Here is a 23,784-nt window from a genome sequence, read left to right as displayed (position 1 = left end):
CCCCATAACCCCCTGTCTGCCTGGCACCCCACTACAACCCCCCCCCCCCCCCCCCCCAACTCCCTGTCTTCCTCTCCTCTCCACCTTTCTCCCCTGGCCCCTCTCCCCTTTTCTCAGCCAGAGGCCAGGGTAAAGCCTTTCTATATGCCTGTCTGTCTGCCACCCTCATTACAAGCCCAGCCCAGCCCTAGTGTTTCACTGCCGTCACAATGAAAGGAATTACTTTTTCCCTCTCTCTCTTTCCTTTCCCCCCCTTCCATTCCTCTCTCCATTTGACTTTTTCTTCCCTTTCTTTCGCCTGGCCTCACACTGCCAAAATACTTTGGATTTCCGCGCACGTCTGGCCCGAAATGAGTAATGACAGAAAATGATAGCACTGGTACTGATCCACTTTGGAAGGGGAGTGGATGGAAAATTGCACAGTGGCGTGCTTAGATGGCTGCTGATGTGCAACACAGGGCTGGAGGGCTGGGGCAGTTTCTTGGCGACCGACGAGCAGCTTTTTCAATAGCAGGCATTGTGTTTTTTGTACTTTCTTATCCCACCTCTCTCTCTCTCCCTCTTTCTCTCTCCCTCCTCTCTCTTTTTCTCCCTCTCTCTCTCTCTTCTGCTTCTTCGTCCTTTTCTTTTTCTCTCTCTTTTTTGTCCTAAAGCATGAACGGAATGGATATTTAAGAATGTTTCTGGGTATCATAGCAGAAAGTGTTTATTAATCCCAGTGCGGCTGTGAAAGCTGATGGTTTTATTGTGCTTCTTCTCCCTCTCCTCTCTGTCTCTCTCCTCTTTCCTCTCCTCTCTTCCTCTTCTCTTCTAGGAGATTTGCACTGCGTCAGCCCGCCGCCCATGTTTTTCAGGCCCAGAAGACCTCCAACAGAAGATCATGTAAGAATATATCACAGCCACACACACAAGCACACCCAGAGATCATCTATGCATATATCTCCTGCCACTAGCCAGTCACTCCCTCAGTGGAACAGAACAGGTGCCTTGGTGAGGACCTTCAGCATACCTGACGGAGTACATGGAGATAGCTGTCACGAGACTGGTCCACTAGGCTCATATGTTTATGATTGATTAACGATCAGGTGTAAGCCCTACACTCTGAAACGCTCCAAGGCTGCAATGCTGGTGCTCATCTAGGGAAATGTTGTGTCTGGATTGCTCCCACACACCCTCCCTCTCTCTGTGTTGATATGTTGTATATTTGGGGCTGCCCTCTGGAAAACCTCTCCCTATCCACTATAAGTGCTGCTCTGCAAGGTTTAATGAAGAATTAATGATCCGATAGGAAATAGACTGTATGTGAGGATGTGATAGGGGCTCATTCTCAGAGCTGTAAATTAACCACCCGCTAGCTGAGCACCGCTCTGGTTTACACATTAACATGTTTTACTGTGTGGGAACATGTGGTCCTTCTGCCTCAAGACTGCACCACACACACACACACACACACACACACACACACACACACACACACACACACACACACACACACACACACACACACACACACACACACACACACACACACACACACACACACACACACACACACACAAAGACTCCCTGAAACCGCCGGCCAGGCAGTCTTTCGACAACACACACAGACTGACAGGACTTAGCTAGGAAACAAGCGGCTGGAACAGACAGAGGCCTCAACACTTCACTATTTCACATGTTAACTCACTAATAGCCACACACACTTACCTGGTGCTGTAATAACACTGTTATTATGACACTTTACAATATTAACAGTGAAGTGATTAACAGGTAATTACAAGGTAATTAACACTTTAGACAGAAACCAACTATGTCTGTCCTGAGGTGTTTATTTCCCTATGCAGACCCAGACCTAGCTTGTCAGATTGTGTGTACACAGTTCCTCTCAGGCATGTCAATGTGTGTGTCTGTGTGTGTGTGTGTGTGTGTGTGTGTGTGTGTGTGTGTGTGTGTGTGTGTGTGTGTGTGTGTGTGTGTGTGTGTGTGTGTGTGTGTGTGTGTGTGTGTGTGTGTGTGTGTGCGTGTCAAAGTGTGTGTCTAGTACTGTGTGTACACACTGCCTCTCAGGCGAGGAGGTGTTTATTCCTTTTCTCTGTTCCCTCTCTCCACCTTTTCGTCATGCGGCCTCGATACCTCCCTCCATCTCTCTCTCTCTCTCTCTTTCGATCTCTCTGTGTGTTCTGTCAATCTCCACGTCTGACACATATCCAGTAGTAAAGCCAAGGAGCAAACAGGTTCTTTACTGTAACATATAATATTATTCATCTGGTTCCTAAACATATGAGCAGATGCTGCTGGTTTGGATCTGGTCTGGTAGCACATACAGAGTCCATGTTTTCAAATAGTCTAATATAACTAGTGTATATAACTAGGCTTCTCCAAGCTCTGATGCTGCTGATGGTCATTAGTAGCCTACCAAACATGCTAACTGCCTGGTACTCAGCACTCTATAGTCCCTCTAATCAATCTGACATCAATGCAAATGTAATCGAAAATATAATCAAATACTTCATGAGAGCCCATGAGCTCATGTTGCACAACATTTCTATAGGCTATGATATTGTGTGAGAAAACAGAGTAATGGCCTCTATTAAAAAGAGGAGGTTCCCATCAGCTTTCTATAAGCTCGGCATACTGTATTTATTTCTCAACTTTCCTAATATTAAGCACATTGCTTCTCTTTACATCAGGAGTATAGCCTACCTGGCTGGCATGAAAATGAACGACGGGAAAACCGTCCTCCATTCGCTAGTTAAGTGCATAGATGACATGTATTTTTTCCCCTGCCCCTGTTCTGAGTTAGGTGCATGATAATGGTCTATTCTAAATGAAAACTAATTTCACACATATATTATTTACTATATGTAAAGACAAGATTCAATTAAGAATAGTCTGAGGGGTGACAGTATTAGCCTCTCACCTGTGAATGATACAGTATATTGACACTTGTAAATGATGCCCAGCTTGTTTGCAGTAAGGAAAGAAACAGCGCTTGCCTTTTTTTTGTGACTTTTTCAAATCATAGTCACACAACCCATATAGCCTAGCCCATAGGAATATGTGTTTTGATAAGGTTTGTATCACAGCTAAAGTGGCCAAATAAATTCTTAAAATGAAGCACATTGATCCACTTTACAACCGGAGTTTCAATTTTGGGGAAGATAATTTCCACCATAAAAATTCACTTTTAGAATAAAGCATTACATGCATAATCACAATTGCAGTCATTTTTGATAATGGTGAAATATATTTTGATGGTGTAGGCTTTATTAAATAGATTTATTAGACTAAAATGTAGATGTTCCTAAGGTCCGCTGCAGTGGCTTGTAGGCTATACATGGAAGCCAGGAGATGCTAAATGTGTTTATGTTAATGGTCAATTACTGTGAGACCGGCAGTTATTTGCTTGACAATCACCGGCTGACAAAATGTCATGACCGCCACAGCTTTACGCACGCGCAGCAGTAGTAGTATGTAATACCTGTGAATGTGTCCCAAATGGCACCCTATTCCCTAAATAGTGCACTTCTTTTGACCCAAGTCTAATGGGTTCAGTATAAAGGTAATAGGGTGCCATTTAAGGGACACACTCTTTGAGCAGTAGCAGTAGGTTAATGTAATGCATGGGTGTGTATCGTAAATACTGGGCGGCCGTACAGTAGGATGAATATAATGTACCTGTGTTGAGTAAGAAGTCCCAGTCTCAGGGTGTGTCCCCAATGGCACTCTATGCCCCATGTTCCCTATGGGCCATTGTCAAACGTAGTGCAAAGAGAATAGGGTGCCATTTGGGACATTGTCAGGTTTTAATGTATGAGCTGGGAGCTGTTCTCTACTACTCTACACTCACATACTCTACTGTACTCACTGTACTCTGTAGGAGTTACTGGACATATTGTTTGCACTGTATAGGAGCCATGTCTACTTATGTTTAGCTACCCAACACCAACCCTCTCTGAGGCAACGTAGAGAATGACATAACACAGAAGAGGGAGTGAAGAGAGGGGGAGCCAGAGAGAAGGGGTAAGAGAAAGGGTAGTAGAAAATCTGGAAACGGAGGGGAAAGGGTCAACGGAAACCGAACAAGAGAGACAGGAAGCATTGTGGGGAATGAAAGGGGGAGCCAGAGAGAAAGGGAGAGTCAAAGAGAGAGAAAGATAAAAAGGCAGGAGGTGAGAGAGAGAGAGACATATGGAGAGAGTGTGAGAAAGAAAGAGAAGAGAGAGAGTATGTGACCCTATGGACTGTCGGTAGCCAGGTCAGGAGGAGGGGAGGGCGAGTTCCTCGGGTTTAGACCAGGCTCTAGTTCAGTCAGCCCTGTTTGGCTCTGGCCAGTCATAAAGCATTAGCTATTTGAAAGATACCAAAGATACCTGCTGTTACAGAGGGTGATGTGTGTGCAGACATGCGTGCATGCATTTATGTGTGCACGTGAACGTGTGTGTACATACGTGTGTTTGTGCGTGCCAGGGGTCCGGGGATCTTAGTGTTTCCAGCCCAGGAGCAGGAGCTGTCTCCATCGGCTGGAACAATATTGATCTTGGACTGAAACGGCCTATCTAGCTTCACTTAACCGTGTCCATGTAGGCCTTATAAATAGTCTCATTCTCCTTCTAAGATGTACCCTATGCTGGAATAATGTAGATTTATGCCTTAAAACATTTGGTAATAAAAAGCTTTAGCCTTAGTTGCTAAACATAGTTTGGTTAAAGTATTTTTTCCTGAATTTCATGGTGGCTAGTCTAGGCTGGTTTTGATACCTCTCCCTCCCTCCCTTTGTCACCCCTTCCTCCCTCACTCATCTTTCGTCCCTCCATCATTACCCAAACCTTGAATCATGTCCCTCTGACTTTCTTCCAGTCTGCTGTTCTTCTCTTTATCCTCTATCCATCTCATTCCCTCTCCTATTTCTCCTCTACGCATCCTCTCCTCTACCCTCTCCTACTCTCCTCTACCCTCTCCTACTCTCCTCTACCCTCTCTTACTCTCCTCTACCCTCTCCTACTCTCCTCTACCCTCTCCTACTCTCCTTTACCCTCTCCTACTCTCCTCTACCCTCTCCTACTCTCATCTACCCTTTCCTACTCTCCTCTACCCTCTCCTACTCTCCTCTACCCTCTCCTAATCTCCTATACCCATCCTCTCCTTTATTCATCATCTCATTCCCTCTTCTTTCTCCACTACCCAAACTCTCCTCCAGTCTGACAGAGGCTTGACAGAGGCTTGACAGAGGCTTGACAGCTTCCTAAGCGATTATACTATAGCTTGTCTCTTACATGCGAATCCCCTATAGCTCGTCTCGCCATACATTATTATAGCACGCCACGTCTCTCCATACTTTTGACATGTAATCACTCCCCTGTCTGACTGTATAGTAGTTAGGAGCGCTAGCCTAGCTGCCAAAAATGTGGGTGCACTTATAGCTCACCTTGAGGCCTTCTCTGTCTCTCTCCCTCCACAGGTTACTGTTGTCTCATCAGACACACGCTCACTTTCTCTTAACTGCTGAAAGATTTAACCATTTTTAAATGGAATACTACTAAGTGCCCATGAACCTGGCCTTCCCTCAATTTATAGAACTATTTCAAATCTCAATTCAAATGTGTATAACTATTTAAAGTCTCAACTGAAATGGTCACAGACAGAGGAGTTCAAGAACAGTTGAATCCCGTTGAAACTCAGTTTAATTTCAGCCAGGAGGGTTGTCTCGATAATGTGTATTAGAGACAACACTTGACAGTGTCTTGAATGGCCTCACAACTAGCTGCTCCACGTTTTAGTATTACACATAAATAATAAAATAATAAAACCGTCAACATCAGAACAACTCATAACACAGTGTGTTAGTTATTCGTCTCTGTGCGTATACATTTCTGGATAGACACTCATCATTAACGTTCATTCTGAAACGCAATCATAAACAGATTAGAGGCAGAGGAGCTCAAAGGTTCAAATGCAAACCAGCTCCCCTCGTTACCGGCGGTTATGGCAAGACTGTACACAATCTATCTAACCGCCGTCGTTCCGATCTCTGTCGTCCCGACGTATGAAAACTATCTAATTTCATGTCATCTGGAAAATTCCGCCCGGTCTCATCCTGACCATAAAAAGGTTGAGTTTGTTCAAGGGAGGGAAGGAAGGAGGGAAGGCCATCTCCATCTGTGTGTTGGCCTCCAGGCAGAGTGACATCAGCCCATAACTCAGAGCCATTCAGAGCGTGTTGACTGGGGGTCATTCCACAGCCTCTTCACCGGTAAGGGGATAGCTGAGAGATGAGTCTCACTGCCAAGGAGGAGGAAGATGGAGAGAGGGAGGGGGACAGACAGAGAGAGAGAGGGACAGAGAGAGAGAGAGAGGTCGAGAGAGACAGGGAGCTGGAGAGAGGGACAGAGTGACGGCGTGAAGGAGTGAGGGAGAGACTGAATGAGTGGGTCAGTGGCCAGGTAAAGAGCGCACTGCGTGAGGAGAGAAGACATCTGCAGTATAGGACCGTGCTGAACTGATGCATGGCCTGTATTGGGAATCCCTGCCCTGTAGTAACCAAAAAAAGTGTCCAACAAATCAAAATATATTTGAGATTCTTCAAAGTAGCCACTCTTTGCCTTGATGACAACTTTTCACATTCTTGGCATTCTCTCAACCAGCTTCATGAGGTAGTCAACTGAAATTAATTTGAATTAACAGGTGGGCCTTGTTAAAAGTTAATTTGTGGAATTTCTTTCCTTCTTAATCCGTTTGAGCCAATCAGTTGTGTTGTGACAAGGTAGGGTTGGTACAGAAGATAGCCCTATTGTCACGACTTCCGCCGAAGTTGGCTCCCCTGCCTGTTCGGGCGGTGCTCGGCGGTCGTCGTCACCGTCCTACTAGCCGCCACCGATCCCTTTTTCGTTTGTCTGTTTGTGTTTTCTGATTATTTGCACCTGTGGTTTTTTTGTTACGTAATGAGCTTCCCTATATTTAGGAGTTTGACCCGCCCTTGTTTTGTGCGGGATTGTTTTTTGTTATGTGCGTTGTATGTTGGGTTGTTGCAAGTGTTTTTCTGCGCCCTGTATGTTCGGGCTTCATATTTTGTTAAGCAGTAAAAGGAATAGTCTTTTCCAAGCGGCTCTCTCTGCGTCTGATTCTTTTCACACGCTTTGACGATCGTGACAGAATCCCGCACCTAAACATATGGAATCAGCAGGAGCAGCCGCGTCTCCTCTCCCATCAATGGAGGAACGAGTCCTCCATCACACCAGTGTTCTCCACAGAATTGGGTCAGCGATGGACCAAATGATGGAGAGGATGGATCGATGGGAGAGGAGTGGCCTTCCTACCTCATCTCCAGCACCCCCTCCTCCAACACCTCCTGTTCCTGTTACCACATCCGGCTCCGGGGCTCTTCGGCTGGCGCTTCCACGGGAGTATGATGGAACGGCGGCCGGGTGTCAGGGTTTCCTTCTCCAGCTGGAGCTTTACCTGGCGACCGTTCGTCCTACTCCCTCCGGAGAAGAGAGCGTGAGCGCCCTCGTCTCCTGTTTGACTGGACGAGCTCTCGAGTGGGCCAACGCAGTGTGGAATGGCCCAGACTCGGCGAGGGATCATTACCCTGAGTTCACCCGCCGATTCCGAGCTGTTTTTGACCACCCACCAGAGGGTTGTGCGGCGGATGAACGGCTGTTCCACCTGCGTCAGGAGACGAGGAGCATACAGGACTTCGCCCTGGAGTTTAGGACCTTGGCCGCAGGAGCAGGGTGGAACGACAGCGCCTTAATAGACCATTTCCGATGTAGCCTTAGGGAGGACGTCCGCAGGGAGCTAGCGTGTCGGGACACCACACTCACGCTGGATGAACTCATTGACATGGCCATCCGTCTCGACAACCTGCTGGCTGCCCGCGGACGTTCGGAACAGGTCCTGTCGTTTCCATCCCCTAGCCCTCCTGCTCCTATCCCTATGGAGTTAGGGGGGGCAGCGTCCAGGGGGGCCGGAGGAGGTTTCTCCTGCGCCAGTTGTGGTCGACGAGGGCACATGGCCGACTGGTGCTGGAGGAACTCTTCTGGGAGTCGGGAGGGCAGGCGGAACACTACTCGATCACCCCAGGTGAGTCAGCACCAGACTTACCCAGAGCTTCCTGTCAGTCATATGTATGTGTTAACCTCTTTCCCCGGGTTTTTTCCCTCTCTACAGCATAAGGCGCTAGATTCAGGCGCAGCTGGGAATTTTATAGATCACGGGGCACGCTTCTTCACAAAATTGGACCTGAGGAGTGCGTATAATCTGGTGCGTATCCGGGGAGTGGAAAACCGCATTTAGTACTACATCTGGCCATTATGAGTACCGCGTCATGCCATATGGGTTAAAAAATGCTCCAGCTGTCTTTCAATCCTTCGTAGATGAGATTCTCCGAGACCTGCTCGGGCAGGGAGTGGTAGTGTACATTGATGACATCTTGATCTACTCTGCCACACGCGCGGCGCATGTGGTACTTGGGTGACTGCGTAAGGTACTTGGGCGACTGCTGGAGCATGACCTGTATTGCAAGGCGGAGAAATGTGAGTTCTTCAAACAGGCCGTTTCCTTCCTGGGTTATCGTATTTCCACCTACGGGGTGGTGATGGAGGATGACCGCGTTACAGCCGTGCGTAATTGGCCGACTCCGACCACGGTGAAAGAGGTGCAGCGGTTTTTAGGGTTTGCCAATTACTACCGGAGGTTTATCCGGGGTTTTGGTCAGGTGGCTGCTCCCATTACCTCACTGCTGAGGGGAGGACCGGTGCGCTTGCGTTGGTCAGCAGAGGCGGACAGAGCTTTCAGTCGTCTGAAGGAGCTGTTCACCAATGCGCCCGTGTTGGCGCATCCGGACCCCTCTTTAGCGTTCATAGTGGAGGTGGACGCGTCCGAGGCGGGGGTCGGGGCTGTGCTGTCCCAGCGCTCGGGCGTACCACCCAAGCTCCGCCCTTGTGCTTTCTTTTCGAGGAAGCTCGGTACGGCGGAGCGAAACTATGACGTGGGGGACCGGGATTTGTTAGCTATAGTCAAAGCTCTGAAGGTGTGGAGACATTGGCTTGAGGGGGCGAAACACCCTTTTCTCATCTGGACTGACCATTGTAATCTCGAGTACATCCGGGAAGCGAGGAGACTAAATCCGCGTCAGGCTAGATGGGCCCATGTTTTTTACTCGGTTTCAGTTCACCATCTCGTACCGACCAGGCTCCCAAAACACCAAAGCTGACGCACTGTCCCGTCTCTATGATACCGAGGAGCGGTCCGTTGAGCCAACTCTCATCATTCCACCTTCATGTCTCGTGGCACCGGTGGTATGGGAGGTGGACGCGGAGATAGAGAGAGCCTCACGTTTAGAGCAGACCCCCCCAAATTGTCCAGCGGGGGTTCAGTACGTGCCGAGGGGGGTCCGGGATAAGCTAATCCGTTGGGCTCATACTCTCCCCTCCTCGGGTCATCCTGGCATCGAGAGGACAGTGCGGAGTCTTAGAGGAAGATACTGGTGGCCCACGTTGGCTAAGGACGTGAGATTTTATGTCTCCTCCTGCTCGGTGTGCGCTCAGAGCAAGGCTCCTCCACTTGCCTAGAGGGAAGTTACAGCCCCTCCCCGTTCCACAACGGCCGTGGAAACACTTATCGGTGGACTTTCTTACCGATCTTCCCCCGTCCCAGGGAAGTACTACAATTTTGGTCGTTGTGGATCGGTTCTCTAAGTCCTGCCGTCTCATCTCGTTGCCCGGTCTCCCTACGGCCCTGCAGACTGCGGAAGCCTTGTTTACCCATGTCTTCCGGCACTATGGGGTGCCTGAGGACATCGTTTCTGATCGGGGCCCCCAATTCACGTCCAGAGTTTGGAGGGCGTTTATGGAAAGACTGGGGGTCTCGGTCAGCTTGACGTCGGGTTTTCACCCCGAGAGTAATGGGCAGGTGGAGCGCGTAAACCAGGATGTGGGCAGGTTTCTGCGGTCATATTGCCGGGACCGGCCTGGTGAGTGGGCGAGGTATGTTCCTTGGGCTGAGCTCGCTCAGAACTCCCTCCGCCACTCCTCAACGAACATGTCCCCGTTTGAGTGTGTGTTAGGTTACCAGCCGGTCCTGGCCCCATGGCATCAGAGTCAGACCGAGGCTCCTGTGGTAGAGGAATGGGTACAGCGCTCCAAGGACACCTGGAAAGCCGTCCAGGAATCGCTAAGGTTAGCAGGACAACGGCAGAAGAGGAGCGCTGACCAGCACCGCAGTGAGGCCCCCGTGTTCACACCGGGGGACAGGGTCTGGCTCTCGACCCGAAACCTGCCTCTCCGCCTGCCCTGTCGGAAGCTGGTGCCGCAGTGTGTGGGGCCGTTTAAAGTCCTGAGGAGAATAAACGAGGTGTGTTATAGGTTACAACTTCCTAGGTATTACCGTATTAACCCCTCGTTTCATGTGTCTCTCCTCAGGCCGGTGGTGGCTGGTCCCCTGCAAGAAAGTGAGGTGCCTGAGGTCCCTCCACCCCCTCTGGAGATCGAGGGGTCCTCGGCGTACACAGTACGTGCCATTCTGGACTCGAGACGCCGGGTGGGGGGCCTACAGTACCTCGTGGACTGGGAGGGGTACGGTCCGGAGGAGAGATGCTGGGTTCCGGTGGGGGACATTTTAGATCCTTCTCTTCTGAGAGATTTCCACCGCCTCCACCCGGATCGCCCGGCACCTCGCCCTCCGGGTCGTCCTCGAGGACGGTGGCGGCGCGCGTCAGGAGGGGGGTAATGTCACGACTTCCGCCGAAGTTTGCTCCCCTGCCTGTTCGGGCCGTGCTCGGCGGTCGTCGTCACCGTCCTACTAGCCGCCACCGATCCCTTTTTCGTTTGTCTGTTTGTGTTTTCTGATTATTTGCACCTGTGTTTTTTTTGTTACGTAATGAGCTTCCCTATATTTAGGAGTTTGACCCGCCCTTGTTTTGTGCGGGATTGTTTTTTGTTATGTGCGTTGTATGTTGGGTTGTTGCAAGTGTTTTTCTGCGCCCTGTATGTTCGGGCTTCATATTTTGTTAAGCAGTAAAAGGAATAGTTTTTTCCAAGCGGCTCTCTCTGCGTCTGATTCTTTTCACACCCTTTGACGATCGTGACACCTATTTGGTAAAAGACCAAGTCAATAGTATAGCAAGAACAGCTCCAATAAGCAAAGAGAAACGACAGTCCATCATTACTTTAAGACATGAAGGTCAGTCAATCCGGAAAATTTCAAGAACATTTAAAGTTTCTTCAAGTGCAGTCGCAACAACCATCAATCGCTATGAGGAAACTGGCTCTCATGAGGACCGCCACAGCAAAGCAAGACCCAGAGTTTCCTCTAATGAACTCATCCTCTGCTGCAGAGTTACCTGCCTCAGAAATTTCAGCCCAAATAAATGCTTCACAGTGTTGAAATAACAGACACATCTCAACATCAACTGTTCAGAGGAGACTGTGTGAATCAGGCTTTCATGGTCGAATTGCTGCAAAGTAACTACTACTAAAAGACACCAATAAGAAGAAGAGACTTGCTTGGGCCAAGAAACACGAGCAATGGACGTTAGACCGGTGGAAATCTGTCCTTTTATCTGATGAGTACAAATTTACGATTTTTGTTTCCAACCGCCTTGTCTTTGTGAGAGTAGGTGAATGGATGATCTTTACATGTGTGGTTCCCACCGTGAAGCATGGAGGAGGTGTGATGGTGTGGGGGTGCTTTGCTGGTGACACTGTCAGTGATTTATTTAGAATTCAAGGTACACTTAACCAGCATGACTACCACAGCATTCTGCAGCGATATGCCATCCCATCTGGTTTGCGCTTAGTGGGACTATCATTTTTTTTCAACAGGACAATTACCCAACACACCTCCAGGCTGTGTAAGGGCTATTTGACCAAGAAGAAGAGTGATGGAGTGCTGCATCAGATGACCTGGCTTTCACAATCACCTGACTTCAACCCGATTGAGATGGTTTGGAATGAGTTGGACTGCAGAGTGAAGTAAAAGCAGCCAACAAGTGCTCAGCATATGTGGGAACTTCTTCATAACTGTGGGGAAAGCATTCCAGGTGAAGCTGGTTAAGAGAATGCGAGAGTGTGCAAAGCTGTCATTAAGGCAAAGGGTGGCTACTTTGAAGAATCTCAAATATAAAATATATATTTGTTTAACACCTTTTTGGTAACTACATGATTCCATGTGTTATTTATAGTTTTGATGTCTTGACTATTATTCTACAATGTAGAAAATAGTAAAAATAAATAAAAACCCTTGAATGAGTAGGTTTGTCCAAACTTTTGACTGGTACTCGGTCTCTGTTTCTTGGAGCACACAGCTCCTGCAGTAGCATAGCATCCACCAACCCAGGCCTTCCCCTGTCAGAGTTTTCTCCCCCCCAGCCACAGAACCCAACCACAGAAACACAATAGAGGCCAGATGTGAGGCAATGTCCCCCTCTCCCCTTTTATTTATCCCTCTTCCCCCCTCCATCTCACCCCTCTGTCACCCTTCTGGTGAGGTTTCATTGTGGAGCTCTGTGACATGTGATTCCAATCCTCTCTCTCTGTGTGTCCCTCTGGATCCGTGGGGTGCCTTGGGGCGTCCAGTGACAGTCTGACTGCACAAGCGCTATAACCTCATGCAGCGTGGGCGGCCATGATGGCTCGACTTCTCAGTAAATGATAGGCTCTACTGTCACAGCAGGCCCCGGCGCGTAACGACAATACCAGCACTACTTTCTTACTCTCTCGTCTCTAGAGTAGACAGACTACTGCTCACAAAATGTAGGTCTGGAGGACCAAAATATAAAAGTCCCTTGAAGATTTTGGCCGGCTACCGCTGTCTTGCTAGTAGCTACCATGCTCTTCGTTCTCTGATTTTCCCTGTCAATACTTCATCCTGCGTGACGTTATCACATGGTTTTCCATCGGTCGAAGAATGCAGAGGAATAAATAGTTGCTACTAAACTATTACTTAAACTTTCCTCGTTGTGTGCAGATAGCCAGGAGATGAAAGTAGGGGCACAGTGTAATGAGTTCAGTTAGCTTTGAAGGTCGATAGATATCTCTCTTCCCTCTCATATACTCTCATTCCTTTTTCCTCCCTCTTTCACCACACTCTCTTTCTCAGCCACTGTTCTCTGGTCTCTCTCTTCAGTCTCTTCAGAAGCTGGTTTTACTTAAGATGTCACATTACAATAGGAGGAGGCAGCATCGGAGAGAACATTGCTGTGAACACACACTAACATGTGAAACAAGATGTCAGATAAAGGCTTATCATTCACATTACCCTATCCCACTTGAAAACAACCCTTCACCACGAGAAGCTTTTAGCGTGTATCCTAACCTCCTAACCGCCGGTTCGAGAAACAACTCCATTCTTTTCCGTGATCATTCCTGACTGTTGTTATGGCTAGCCATTACCTTGTAGCGTGATGCAACATCTGCCCGCTCTGCAGTGCGCTCTGGGAATAGCGGTCCGCTGTAAGGTGAGCTCGAGGCTCTCATAGATGCAGTCCTGTATGTTTTGATTTAACCCTGTTTGCTGGAATTGGGACCACATGAAGGGAAGGAAGCTTTTTAAGTGGCTCCAAATATTCCCCTCAGTGTGCAGAGGCTGGGGTCTGGATGTATGACCTCCCCTCTTCTCGGGTTTGGTCCCAAATCGTACCCTATTCCCTAGAGAGTACACTACTTTTGAACAGAGCCCATATATATTAGGGTTCCATTTGGGACACAGCCCTCTTCTCTTCCCGAGCCACCACGGAGCATCTCGTCACTGCTGTGCTGTGGCCTCACCAGACTGCTATGTGGTTGCATGGGCCTGCATCGGCTTGGGTTGTTGGGTTAAGTGATGCTGCCACACAGGACAGTATCTGTATTAGGGTTCCATTTGGGACACAACCCTCTTCTCTTCCCGAGCCACCACGGAGCATCTCGTCACTGCTGTGCTGTGGCCTCACCAGACTGCTATGTGGTTGCATGGGCCTGCATCGGCTTGGGTTGTTGGGTTAAGTGATGCTGCCACACAGGACAGTGTCTGTATCACTAGAGATAAATACTCCTGCGTGTCCCAAATGACTCCATATACTTTCTCTGGACCACAGCCCTAAGTGTGCTACTTTTGACTAAAGCCCCATGGTCAAAGGTAGTGCACTATATATGCAATAAGGTGCCATTTCGGGCACAGCTTCTGTTTATGTCTATGGTCTATGTCACTAGAGACCAAAGCATAGTTGGATGATTCTCAATTGAAGAGTCATGAATGATGTTGAACATGTTTTCATGTGGAGTTTTCCTGAACGCTCCAGATACTGTGCCTCAATTTTGATCAAGTATAAATGTTTTTCCCAACTCATCAGAGGACAATGGATTTGTCCCAAATGATACCCCATTCACAAAGTGCATTAATTTTGAGTAGGGCCCATAGGGTTCTGGTCAAAAGTAGTGCACTGTATGGGATAGGGTGCCATTTGAAGACAATGTGTTCTTCCTGTGGTGTCATCACAATTAACAACAGACATGTCTTTTATTTTATTAATTTAATATTTGAACCATATGTTGTTTCTTTGTTTCTATTGCTTCTTTGCTTTTCTAGACGATATAGCGATTGAGTTTGCTTATACCACTCCTATTTAATATCTCACTTTTATCTCTTGCTTTCGCAGCGCCTTTCGAAGCTGAGGAAATACAAGGTACTGCTTGTCAGACTAACTGCTGCTCACTTAGACTGACTCATAGATACATAGCAGCTCATTGGCTAGGGACCTAGCCAGCACCTCAACAATGAGACCTGACATTTGCTGATCAGCCTGTTGACATTACATTGCCGTGTATCTGTATCTGCATCCCAAATGGAAACCTATTCCCTTTGTAATTCCCTCAGCTGGTCAAAAGAAGTGCACTACTTAGGGAGTAGGGTGCCATTTGGGACGCATGTTTATCGTAGCGTGTTAGGGATGGGGGGAGCTCGGCAAGCTCACCTCCTCTGCATTCCTCTCATCTCCCGATCCCCCCCATATCCCACTGTTTGTGTTCGCCTGTCTTCTCATGTTAACCGAAACGGTTGTAAAGAGGGACATCGGGTGTCTGTCAATTTCTCTGTTAAATACTCCTGCTCCGAGGAAACCAAGATGAGCTTAAGGTTATTGTCTTTGCTGTGCAGAGCAAATCTTACCGAATCTTCCTCTTTCACTTACTAACTTATCACTTTCATTAAAACAGACATCATTTAACCGAGCCAGAGATAGAGGCTTATCCCTTCACACGCATAGCTGACTGTAGCTGCTTGTAACCCCCCTTTGGTTCAGCATAGCTTCATGCTATGTATGATGCCATAGCAGGGCCATTCCATAGCTAGCCGCAGAACCAGGCTCTCTCTCTCATGTACATTGTTTTATATGGTCCATTTGAATATATGATGTAAAATTATGTATTACTGAATATCTATCTTATTCAGTGGGAAAGGTGAAATGTAGTCTGATGTGTTTGACTTACCTGTATGTCTGTGTATTTGTCTCTCTTCCCTCTATGGTACTGGGCTGTGCTGTTAACCATGTTCAGTGAGTCTGTGTGATGGGTAGGCCAGCTGGCTCGGTTTGTGATCTGTTATGCCTGTTGCTCTCTAACTCCTGTTCTTCTCTTCTGGCTACCATGCTCTTCACTCTCTCTCGTTCTGTCTCCTCTCCATCGCCAGAGGATGACGGTTGGTTCTGTGGCTCTGGCCTCTATTTAAACGGATACCACTTAGGTGAGACATCATCTGTCCCCCTCTGTCCTTTTCATAGATCTGTCCCCCTGCACAGCTTGTCCCTCGCCCCCTGCCATGCAGTAGCTGTTCCAGACACTGTCCCTCCGCCCCAAGCTATACAGTAGCTAGCAGTTAAGACCCCATGTTTCAGACCCTAACAGTAGTGAGACAGACTGGAGTGTGTGGTCATGTCCCACAGACCCCGCCCTGTGCTTTGCTTGCCAATATGTTCTGTTCTCTCTCAATACAGTAGCCTACATCTCCCCTCTTTCCTCAGTCTGTGAGCTAGCATGTCATGGAGGTAATGTATAGATTGCAATACTTAAGAGTGCAATTGTTTAAAACCCTGTGGTCCCTATATGTTCCTGTTGTTGACATTGTCTTGTTTGTGGTGCTATAGTGCCCTGTAGCAGTGTATCATGGATTTATATAATTTTTTAGGCATCATGTCATAAATATTTTGGGTTGTACTGTAACTATGCTCTCCTGTTTGGGTCTAGTGAAATATATCTCTGTACATGTTATATGATTCATTGGGGTTAAAGGGACAACTTCTTTTCCATTCTTTGTTCTGAAGGTCCAGACGATTCTCTTCCCGTCAGTTCTGTTGATGTGGTCCTGCTAGCCTGCTCTCTCTCTCTTTCTCTCTCACTCTCTTCCCTGTCGTTGATGTGGTCCTGCTAGCAATTACGGCTTGTTCTGTTCTGGAACCATCCTCTGGGTTCTGGTTCCAATTCTCTTTGCGTGCAGAAACTGTTCCTCATCGTGTTGTTATTACCACTGTCACTTTCCCGACAAATCATAAATTATAATCCTATCAGAGTACCATAGAGTGTCCTGGCTGCTTCTCCCAAACCTCCTCTTCCCTCCCCCCTGTCTCCCCGCTCTCTCTCCTTCCCTCCCTTCTTCTCTATCCCTACCGTATACACCAGGCTACGTGAGGCTCTGTTGAGGTGACGATGCGGTCTTGTCTCTGGACATTCCGAGGCACACTAACCCATTTAGACCAGTTGATTTCACAGGAGAGAGCAGTGCACATTTAGTTTAGAAATAAAGACTTTGAGTTATGTCTGCCAAGCTCAATTGTCATTCTATAGGGATGACCTTTCAAACACCCGGCTGTTTTCTACTTCTCTGTGTCTGAGGGATATGGTCAAAAGTAGTGCACTTTATAGGGAATAGGATGCCATTCGGGTCACAGCCTCTGTGTTTGCCCATGTTGTCACAATGCCCATATTATGAGGTTGCTGACCTCAACTTCTCCTCTTCCTCCCTCTTCCTCCCTCAACCCCAAACAACCTCCACTGTTGGTCCCAGTTAGGGTTGAACATTTTGGGGAATATTCAGAGGTGGAAACTTTCCTTGGGGAATACATGGGAATTAACGGGAATTAACGGAAATATATGCACATTAATATTAATACCATTTAAGTGTAGATGTTTTTTGCATTGGATATTGTCAAGATGGTATAAATGATTCAGGAGACAAGCGCAGCAATGTGTAATAGTTTTTTTTATTGCACCCATATTACGGCGTGCCGTGCAAAGGCACAGGGATGAAGACCAAACAAACACGTAACAAAACACAGGATTGAACCCCAAACAAAAAGTGAGGAATACTTTGAATAAATAACACACACGCACAATGATTAACACACGGGACGAAACCCGTAATCATCTGTGCAATCCACAATGGCACGAAAGCCAAAACACACAGCACAGGTACTCACACCCATCAACGGACATAGTAACAATAATCGACCACCCAATGGAAACCAATTTGCACATGTATAGAAATACAATCAGTGGGAATAGGGGCCAGGTGTGCATAATGAAAGTTCCGGAGGGATCCGTGACAGATATATTTACCATATCATATGGAGACAGAAACATAAACCTTTTACCTTATCATAAGTAGACATAGTTGCAAATTATGAAATCCGTCCAATAGAAAGTTTAAAAACTATTTAGTTATGAACAACAAAAGAACAACAAAACTGAACGACAAAAGAAAGGGAATGTTGAATGATCCCCAAAATGATCCATCGCGTCTCCCAAAAACGTTTTCAACATACTGATAGTAAACTGATAGTCTAGAAACGAAAGCTTTGGTTGTCTTCCTCTCAGGCTTCCATGTCTTCTCTTTGGATCTCCTCAATGTCCACCTCTTGAACATCAGACTCTGAGGCCTCATCTTTACTGTCACTTTCCAACCTTGTTGAGGATGGCTCGTTGTCAGGCTCAAAAAGCCTCAAATTTGCCCGGGTGGCCACCAATTTTTCAACCCTTGTATTGGTCAGCCTGTTGCGTGCTTTAGTGTGTGTGTTCCCAAACAAGGACCAGTTGCGCTCTGAGGCGGCTGATGTTGGTGGGATTTGGAGGATGATGGAGGCTGCTTACCACTCTCTCCCATGGTAGATGGGGCTGTCCATATCGGCAGACTGTGATATGGCCATTTCTTGGAGAGACTCCTTCCCCTCCAGGAGACTGTCAAACATGATGACAACACCACCCCTATAGGTGTTGCTGGGCAGCTTCAATGTGGTGCTCTTATTCTTCTCGCTTTGCTTGGTGAGGTAGATTGCTGCAATAACTTGATGACCCTTCACATACCTAACCATTTCCTTGCCTCTCTTGTAGAGTGTATCCATTGTTTCTAAGTCAAACGACACCGCTGGTTCTGCTCACACTGCCCTACCCTGTGCTTTGACCTCTTTCTCCCCTCTCTCTCCAGATGAAATCTCGCGTCTTGTGACGGCCGGCCGCCCAACAACCTGCCCGCTTGACCCTATCCCCTCCTCTCTTCTCCAGACCATTTCCGGAGACCTTCTCCCTTACCTCACCTCGCTCATCAACTCATCCTTGACCGCTGGCTACGTCCCTTCCGTCTTCAAGAGAGCGAGAGTTGCACCCCTTCTGAAAAAACCTACACTCGATCCCTCCGATGTCAACAACTACAGACCAGTATCCCTTCTTTCTTTTCTCTCCAAAACTCTTGAACGTGCCGTCCTTGGACAGCTCTCCTGCTATCTCTCTCAGAATGACCTTCTTGATCCAAATCAGTCAGGTTTCAAGACTAGTCATTCAACTGAGACTGCTCTTCTCTGTGTCACGGAGGCGCTCCGCACTGCTAAAGCTAACTCTCTTTCCTCTGCTCTCATCCTTCTAGACCTATCGGCTGCCTTTGATACTGTGAACCATCAGCTCCTCCTCTCCACCCTCTCCGAGCTGGGCATCTCCGGCGCGGCCCACGCTTGGATTGCGTCCTACCTGACAGGTCGCTCCTACCAGGTGGCGTGGCGAGAATCTGTCTCCGCACCACGTGCTCTCACCACTGGTGTCCCCCAGGGCTCTGTTCTAGGCCCTCTCCTATTCTCGCTATACACCAAGTCACTTGGCTCTGTCATATCCTCACATGGTCTCTCCTATCATTGCTATGCAGACGACACACAATTAATCTTCTCCTTTCCCCCCTCTGATAACCAGGTGGTGAATCGCATCTCTGCATGTCTGGCAGACATATCAGTGTGGATGACGGATCACCACCTCAAGCTGAACCTCGGCAAGACGGAGCTGCTCTTCCTCCCGGGGAAGGACTGCCCGTTCCATGATCTCGCCATCACGGTTGACAACTCCATTGTGTCCTCCTCCCAGAGTGCTAAGAACCTTGGCGTGATCCTGGACAACACCCTGTCGTTCTCAACTAACATCAAGGCGGTGACCCGTTCCTGTAGGTTCATGCTCTACAACATTCGCAGAGTACGACCCTGCCTCACGCAGGAAGCGGCGCAGGTCCTAATCCAGGCACTTGTCATCTCCCGTCTGGATTACTGCAACTCGCTGTTGGCTGGGCTCCCTGCCTGTGCCATTAAACCCCTACAACTCATCCAGAACGCCGCAGCCTGTCTGGTGTTCAACTTTCCCAAGTTCTCTCACGTCACCCCGCTCCTCCGCTCTCTCCACTGGCTTCCAGTTGAAGCTCGCATCCGCTACAAGACCATGGTGCTTGCCTACGGAGCTGTGAGGGGAACGGCACCTCCGTACCTTCAGGCTCTGATCAGGCCCTACACCCAAACAAGGGCACTGCGTTCATCCACCTCTGGCCTGCTCGCCTCCCTACCTCTGAGGAAGTACAGTTCCCGCTCAGCCCAGTCAAAACTGTTCGCTGCTCTGGCACCCCAATGGTGGAACAAACTCCCTCACGACGCCAGGTCAGCGGAGTCAATCACCACCTTCCGGAGACACCTGAAACCCCACCTCTTTAAGGAATACCTAGGATAGGATAAAGTAATTCTTCTAACCTCCCCCCCCTTAAAAGAGTTAGATGCACTATTGTAAAGTGGTTGTTCCACTGGATATCATAAGGTGAATGCACCAATTTGTAAGTCGCTCTGGATAAGAGCGTCTGCTAAATGACTTAAATGTAAATGTAAATGTTTTCAGTGCCATGATGTCCCTGAGGAGCAGATTCAATGCATGAGCAGCACAGCCAATGGGTGTGATGTGAGGGTAGAACTCCTCCGCTTAAGACCAAGCAACCTTCATGTTCGCAGCAGTGTCTGTCACCAGTGAAAATACCTTCTGTGGTCTAAGGTCATTGATGACTGCCTTCAGCTCATCTGCAATGTAGAGACCGTTGTGTCTGTTGTCCCGTGTGTCTGTGCTCTTGATGAATACTGGTTGAGGGGTGGAGATGACGTGGTTAATTTTTCCTTGCCCACGAACATTCAAACACCCACCAGAGACGATTGCAATACAGTCTGCTTACTTTATGATTTGCTTGACCTTCACTTGAACTCTGTTGAACTCTGCATCCAGCAAATGAGTAGATAAAGCATTTCTGGTTGGAGGGGTGTATGCTGTGTGAAGAACATTCAGAAATTTCTTCCAATACACATTGTATGTGAGCATCAGAGGTGAACCAGTTGCATACACAGCTCGAGCAAGACATTCATCAGCATTTCTCTGACTACGTTCCTCCATTGAGTCAAAAAAAACTTCTGATTCCAGGAGGACCATGAGCTGTTGCTATCGATAAGGTGCCAGATTCATCATTTTCACCTCGAATAGAAGTAAAGGGACTTTTGTCAGAGGTTGCTTGTTGTGAGCGCTGAGGGAACTTTATGCACTTGGCCAGACGATTCTGCATCTTTGTTGCATTCTTCACATATGATTTGGCACAGTATTTGCAAATGTACACAGCTTTTTCCTTGAACATTAGATGCAGTGAAATGTCTCCAAACACCAGATAGTTCCCGTGGAATTTTCTTGTAGAGATTAGAAATAAATAGTTTAAAAAAAAACACAAATACAATTCCATGTACAGATAAATAGTTTAGCAGTTAGATTAAACAACTGCTTTGTAAGATACATGTTTTAAAATGAAACATGTATGTAAACAGGTGAATTAACACTCCTCAGTTAGAAGGCTCAAGCAAGATAAATCCCACATGGTAGCAAAAACTAACTAGCAGAAATTGTTAACAAGTTAGAAATGATTTAAACACACTTTGTTGTAGGCTACTATTTACTAGTTAACAAAAAAATCATGTATGTCATAGAAAATATATTCACCCCACCCAGTATTGTAATCAAAACTTACCTGAAAGCAAGTAGTCCTTGGCTCAGACAGTGTAGTAGTGTGCACTCAATAGCATCTCATTAGTGTGCAAGATCTTGAGAATCAGCTGTACATGTGATGGAAGAGTGACCTGTGCATGCAGAGTGTTGCAATTCCATTGAATTGGAGACAGTTTAACCAAAATATGCCACAAGACCTAGAATTGCCTTATGTGTATCCCACATTAAAAGGTTCACTCTTATAAGCAAAATGTTTTGATGAATTTAAGCAAAATTCCCCAAATTCCAGGGCTTAACTTCCCATAGAACATTTCCGGAAAAATTACGGAAATTTACCAGAAAGTTTCCGACCTTTTGCAACCTTAGTCCCAGTGCAGTTTAACGTTGTTTCTATGTCCTAGTGCACTGAAGCACCATTTTCCTGAAACAAGAGTCTTCAAGGGGGGTAAAAGTCTCCTAAAATAATAATATCCCAACAAACGTCTCTCTACAGTCATTGCACATTGCATTACATTTCAGGCTGTTGTATGTGGTTGTATGATTTAAAGTCGGCCAGGACTAATAGCTACGAAATCCAAGAACTCAGATGCTTTTTCAATGCCACTGAGGTTGCTTTGGGAGCTGGAGTGGGGGAAGAGGGGGAGGGGAGGAGAAGTTGGGGTTGTCTTCTTCTTTGGTATGTTTGTGTTCCCTCTGTCTGTGATGCAATGTCTGTGTTATCAATTCCCGAGGAACTGGCCTCGGAAAGCCTAGAAGAGAGCGGTCTTTGGAGTAAGTTGAGATTCCTGTGAGATGCTTTTCTAGTGCAGAGCCAGGAGACTGTAGAATAGGGCCGTGATCAAAAGTAATTCACTATATAGAGAATAGTAGGAGTGGAAGGAGGACCTTTTCCTGAGATGCCTTCCCATCAGCCCCTGCCAGGCCATAAACACCGCTCTGAGACCTGCGCTCTGTCTCAAACCAAGAAGAAGAAGAGGAGAGTTAAAGAAATCAAGGGCTCAGACACACCAATAGAATTTGCTGGCCGAGAGTACTTAGCACCTCTGAAGTAATTTGCAAACCGAGTGCGCACCCATTTGACATGTAAAATTGGGTGAAAAACGTCAGCAATCAGATGTCTACAGCGGGTGGGCCCTAAAACACAGTGTGCAGAACGATCGCCAGACCAACTCTAGATCCACATACTGGTTCGATGTGTGCCAACCTTAAAGGCGGCTACAAGCACCAATGCGTCAATCGACGTGCATGCATGTGCAAGGGCGGAGTCTTTTTTTTTCGTTGCATTCCACCCAGAAAGGAAGTCAGCCTTGTGTAGTGGATATCGACTAGGGGCCTGGGGAGCCAGAGTAGCTTACCAAGCAAGAGGAACCTTGTATAGTGGATATCCACTAGGGGCTTGAGGAGCCAGAGTAGCTTACCAAGCAAGAGGAGCCTTGTGTAGTGGATATCCACTAGGGCGAGCCAGAGTAGCTTACCAAGCAAGAGGAGCCTTGTGTAGTGGATATCCACTAGGGCGAGCCAGAGTAGTTTACCAAGCAAGAGGAGCCTTGTGTAGTGGATATCCATTAGGGGCTTGGGGAGCCAGAGTAGCTTACCAAGCAAGAGGAGCCTTGTGTAGTGGATGCCCACTAGGGGGAGCCAGAATAGCTTACCAAGCAAGAGGAGCCTTCTGTAGTGGATATCCACTAGGGGCTTGGGGAGCCAGCATAGCTTACCAAGCAAGAGAAGCCTTGTGTAGTGTATATCCACGAGGAGCCAGAGCAGTTTACCAAGCAAGAAGGTTCGAGGCACACTTGACGACATTTGAACTTCCGGATCCGGTGTTATATGCCTTGTTGTTAACAAATACTAGCTAGCTAGCTTACATGTCTGGCTGGTCTGGTGTTCTATGCTTTACGACACTGCTTTTTAGCCACAGAAGCAAACCGTTCTCTCTATGATTTACAATTGCTAGATCTTAAACAGCAAAAGCTTGAACTGTTCTTACTACTCAGGAAGAGAAAAAAATAACAAATAAACAAAGACAGGATGATGGAGAACACACGACTCTCGTCCAACCTATGCGAAGCATTGACATTTTTGGCGTGTGGCAGTACACAGCAATGTATTGTTGCGAGTTATAAGCTAGGACTCTCGAAAGTTTGTGCCATTGTCACGGAAGTGTGCCAGGCGATCTGGCATGCCTGAATGAGGATTTTCTTGCTTATCCCTCTGTGGCAGAAATCGGCAGAGAGTTTGGGGATCGTTGGAATTCTCAGTTTTGTGCAGGAGCTGTCAATGGAAAACTTATTAAGCTCCGGCAAACTCGGGCAGCAAGTACTACAACAAGGGCTTTCTCTCAATGGTCCTGATGGCAGTCTGCAATGAATAATCCCGCTTCACCATGATTGACATGTGCACATATGGTCGGGAGGGAGATGCGGGAATCTTTTCACGAAGCAAGTTCGGATCCCAACTCACGGCAGGCCAGCTGCCGCTACCAAGGCCA

General features: G+C 47.5%; 1 protein-coding gene across 1 annotated transcript in view; it reads left to right on the top strand.

Annotated features, from left to right (window-relative positions):
- Positions 1 to 23,784, top strand: part of LOC129859478 (MAGUK p55 subfamily member 7-like) — a 277,723-nt gene that overhangs the window by 189,833 nt on the left and 64,106 nt on the right. Inside the window, exon 12 of the mRNA XM_055929316.1 lies at positions 815 to 882. Coding sequence (XP_055785291.1) covers positions 815 to 882 — 68 coding nt within the window. The remainder of the gene's footprint in view (positions 1 to 814; positions 883 to 23,784) is intronic.

Source organism: Salvelinus fontinalis, chromosome 7 (assembly GCF_029448725.1).
Source record: "Salvelinus fontinalis isolate EN_2023a chromosome 7, ASM2944872v1, whole genome shotgun sequence".
Taxonomy (NCBI): domain Eukaryota; kingdom Metazoa; phylum Chordata; class Actinopteri; order Salmoniformes; family Salmonidae; genus Salvelinus; species Salvelinus fontinalis.
This window is presented reverse-complemented; position numbering and strand designations above follow the sequence as displayed.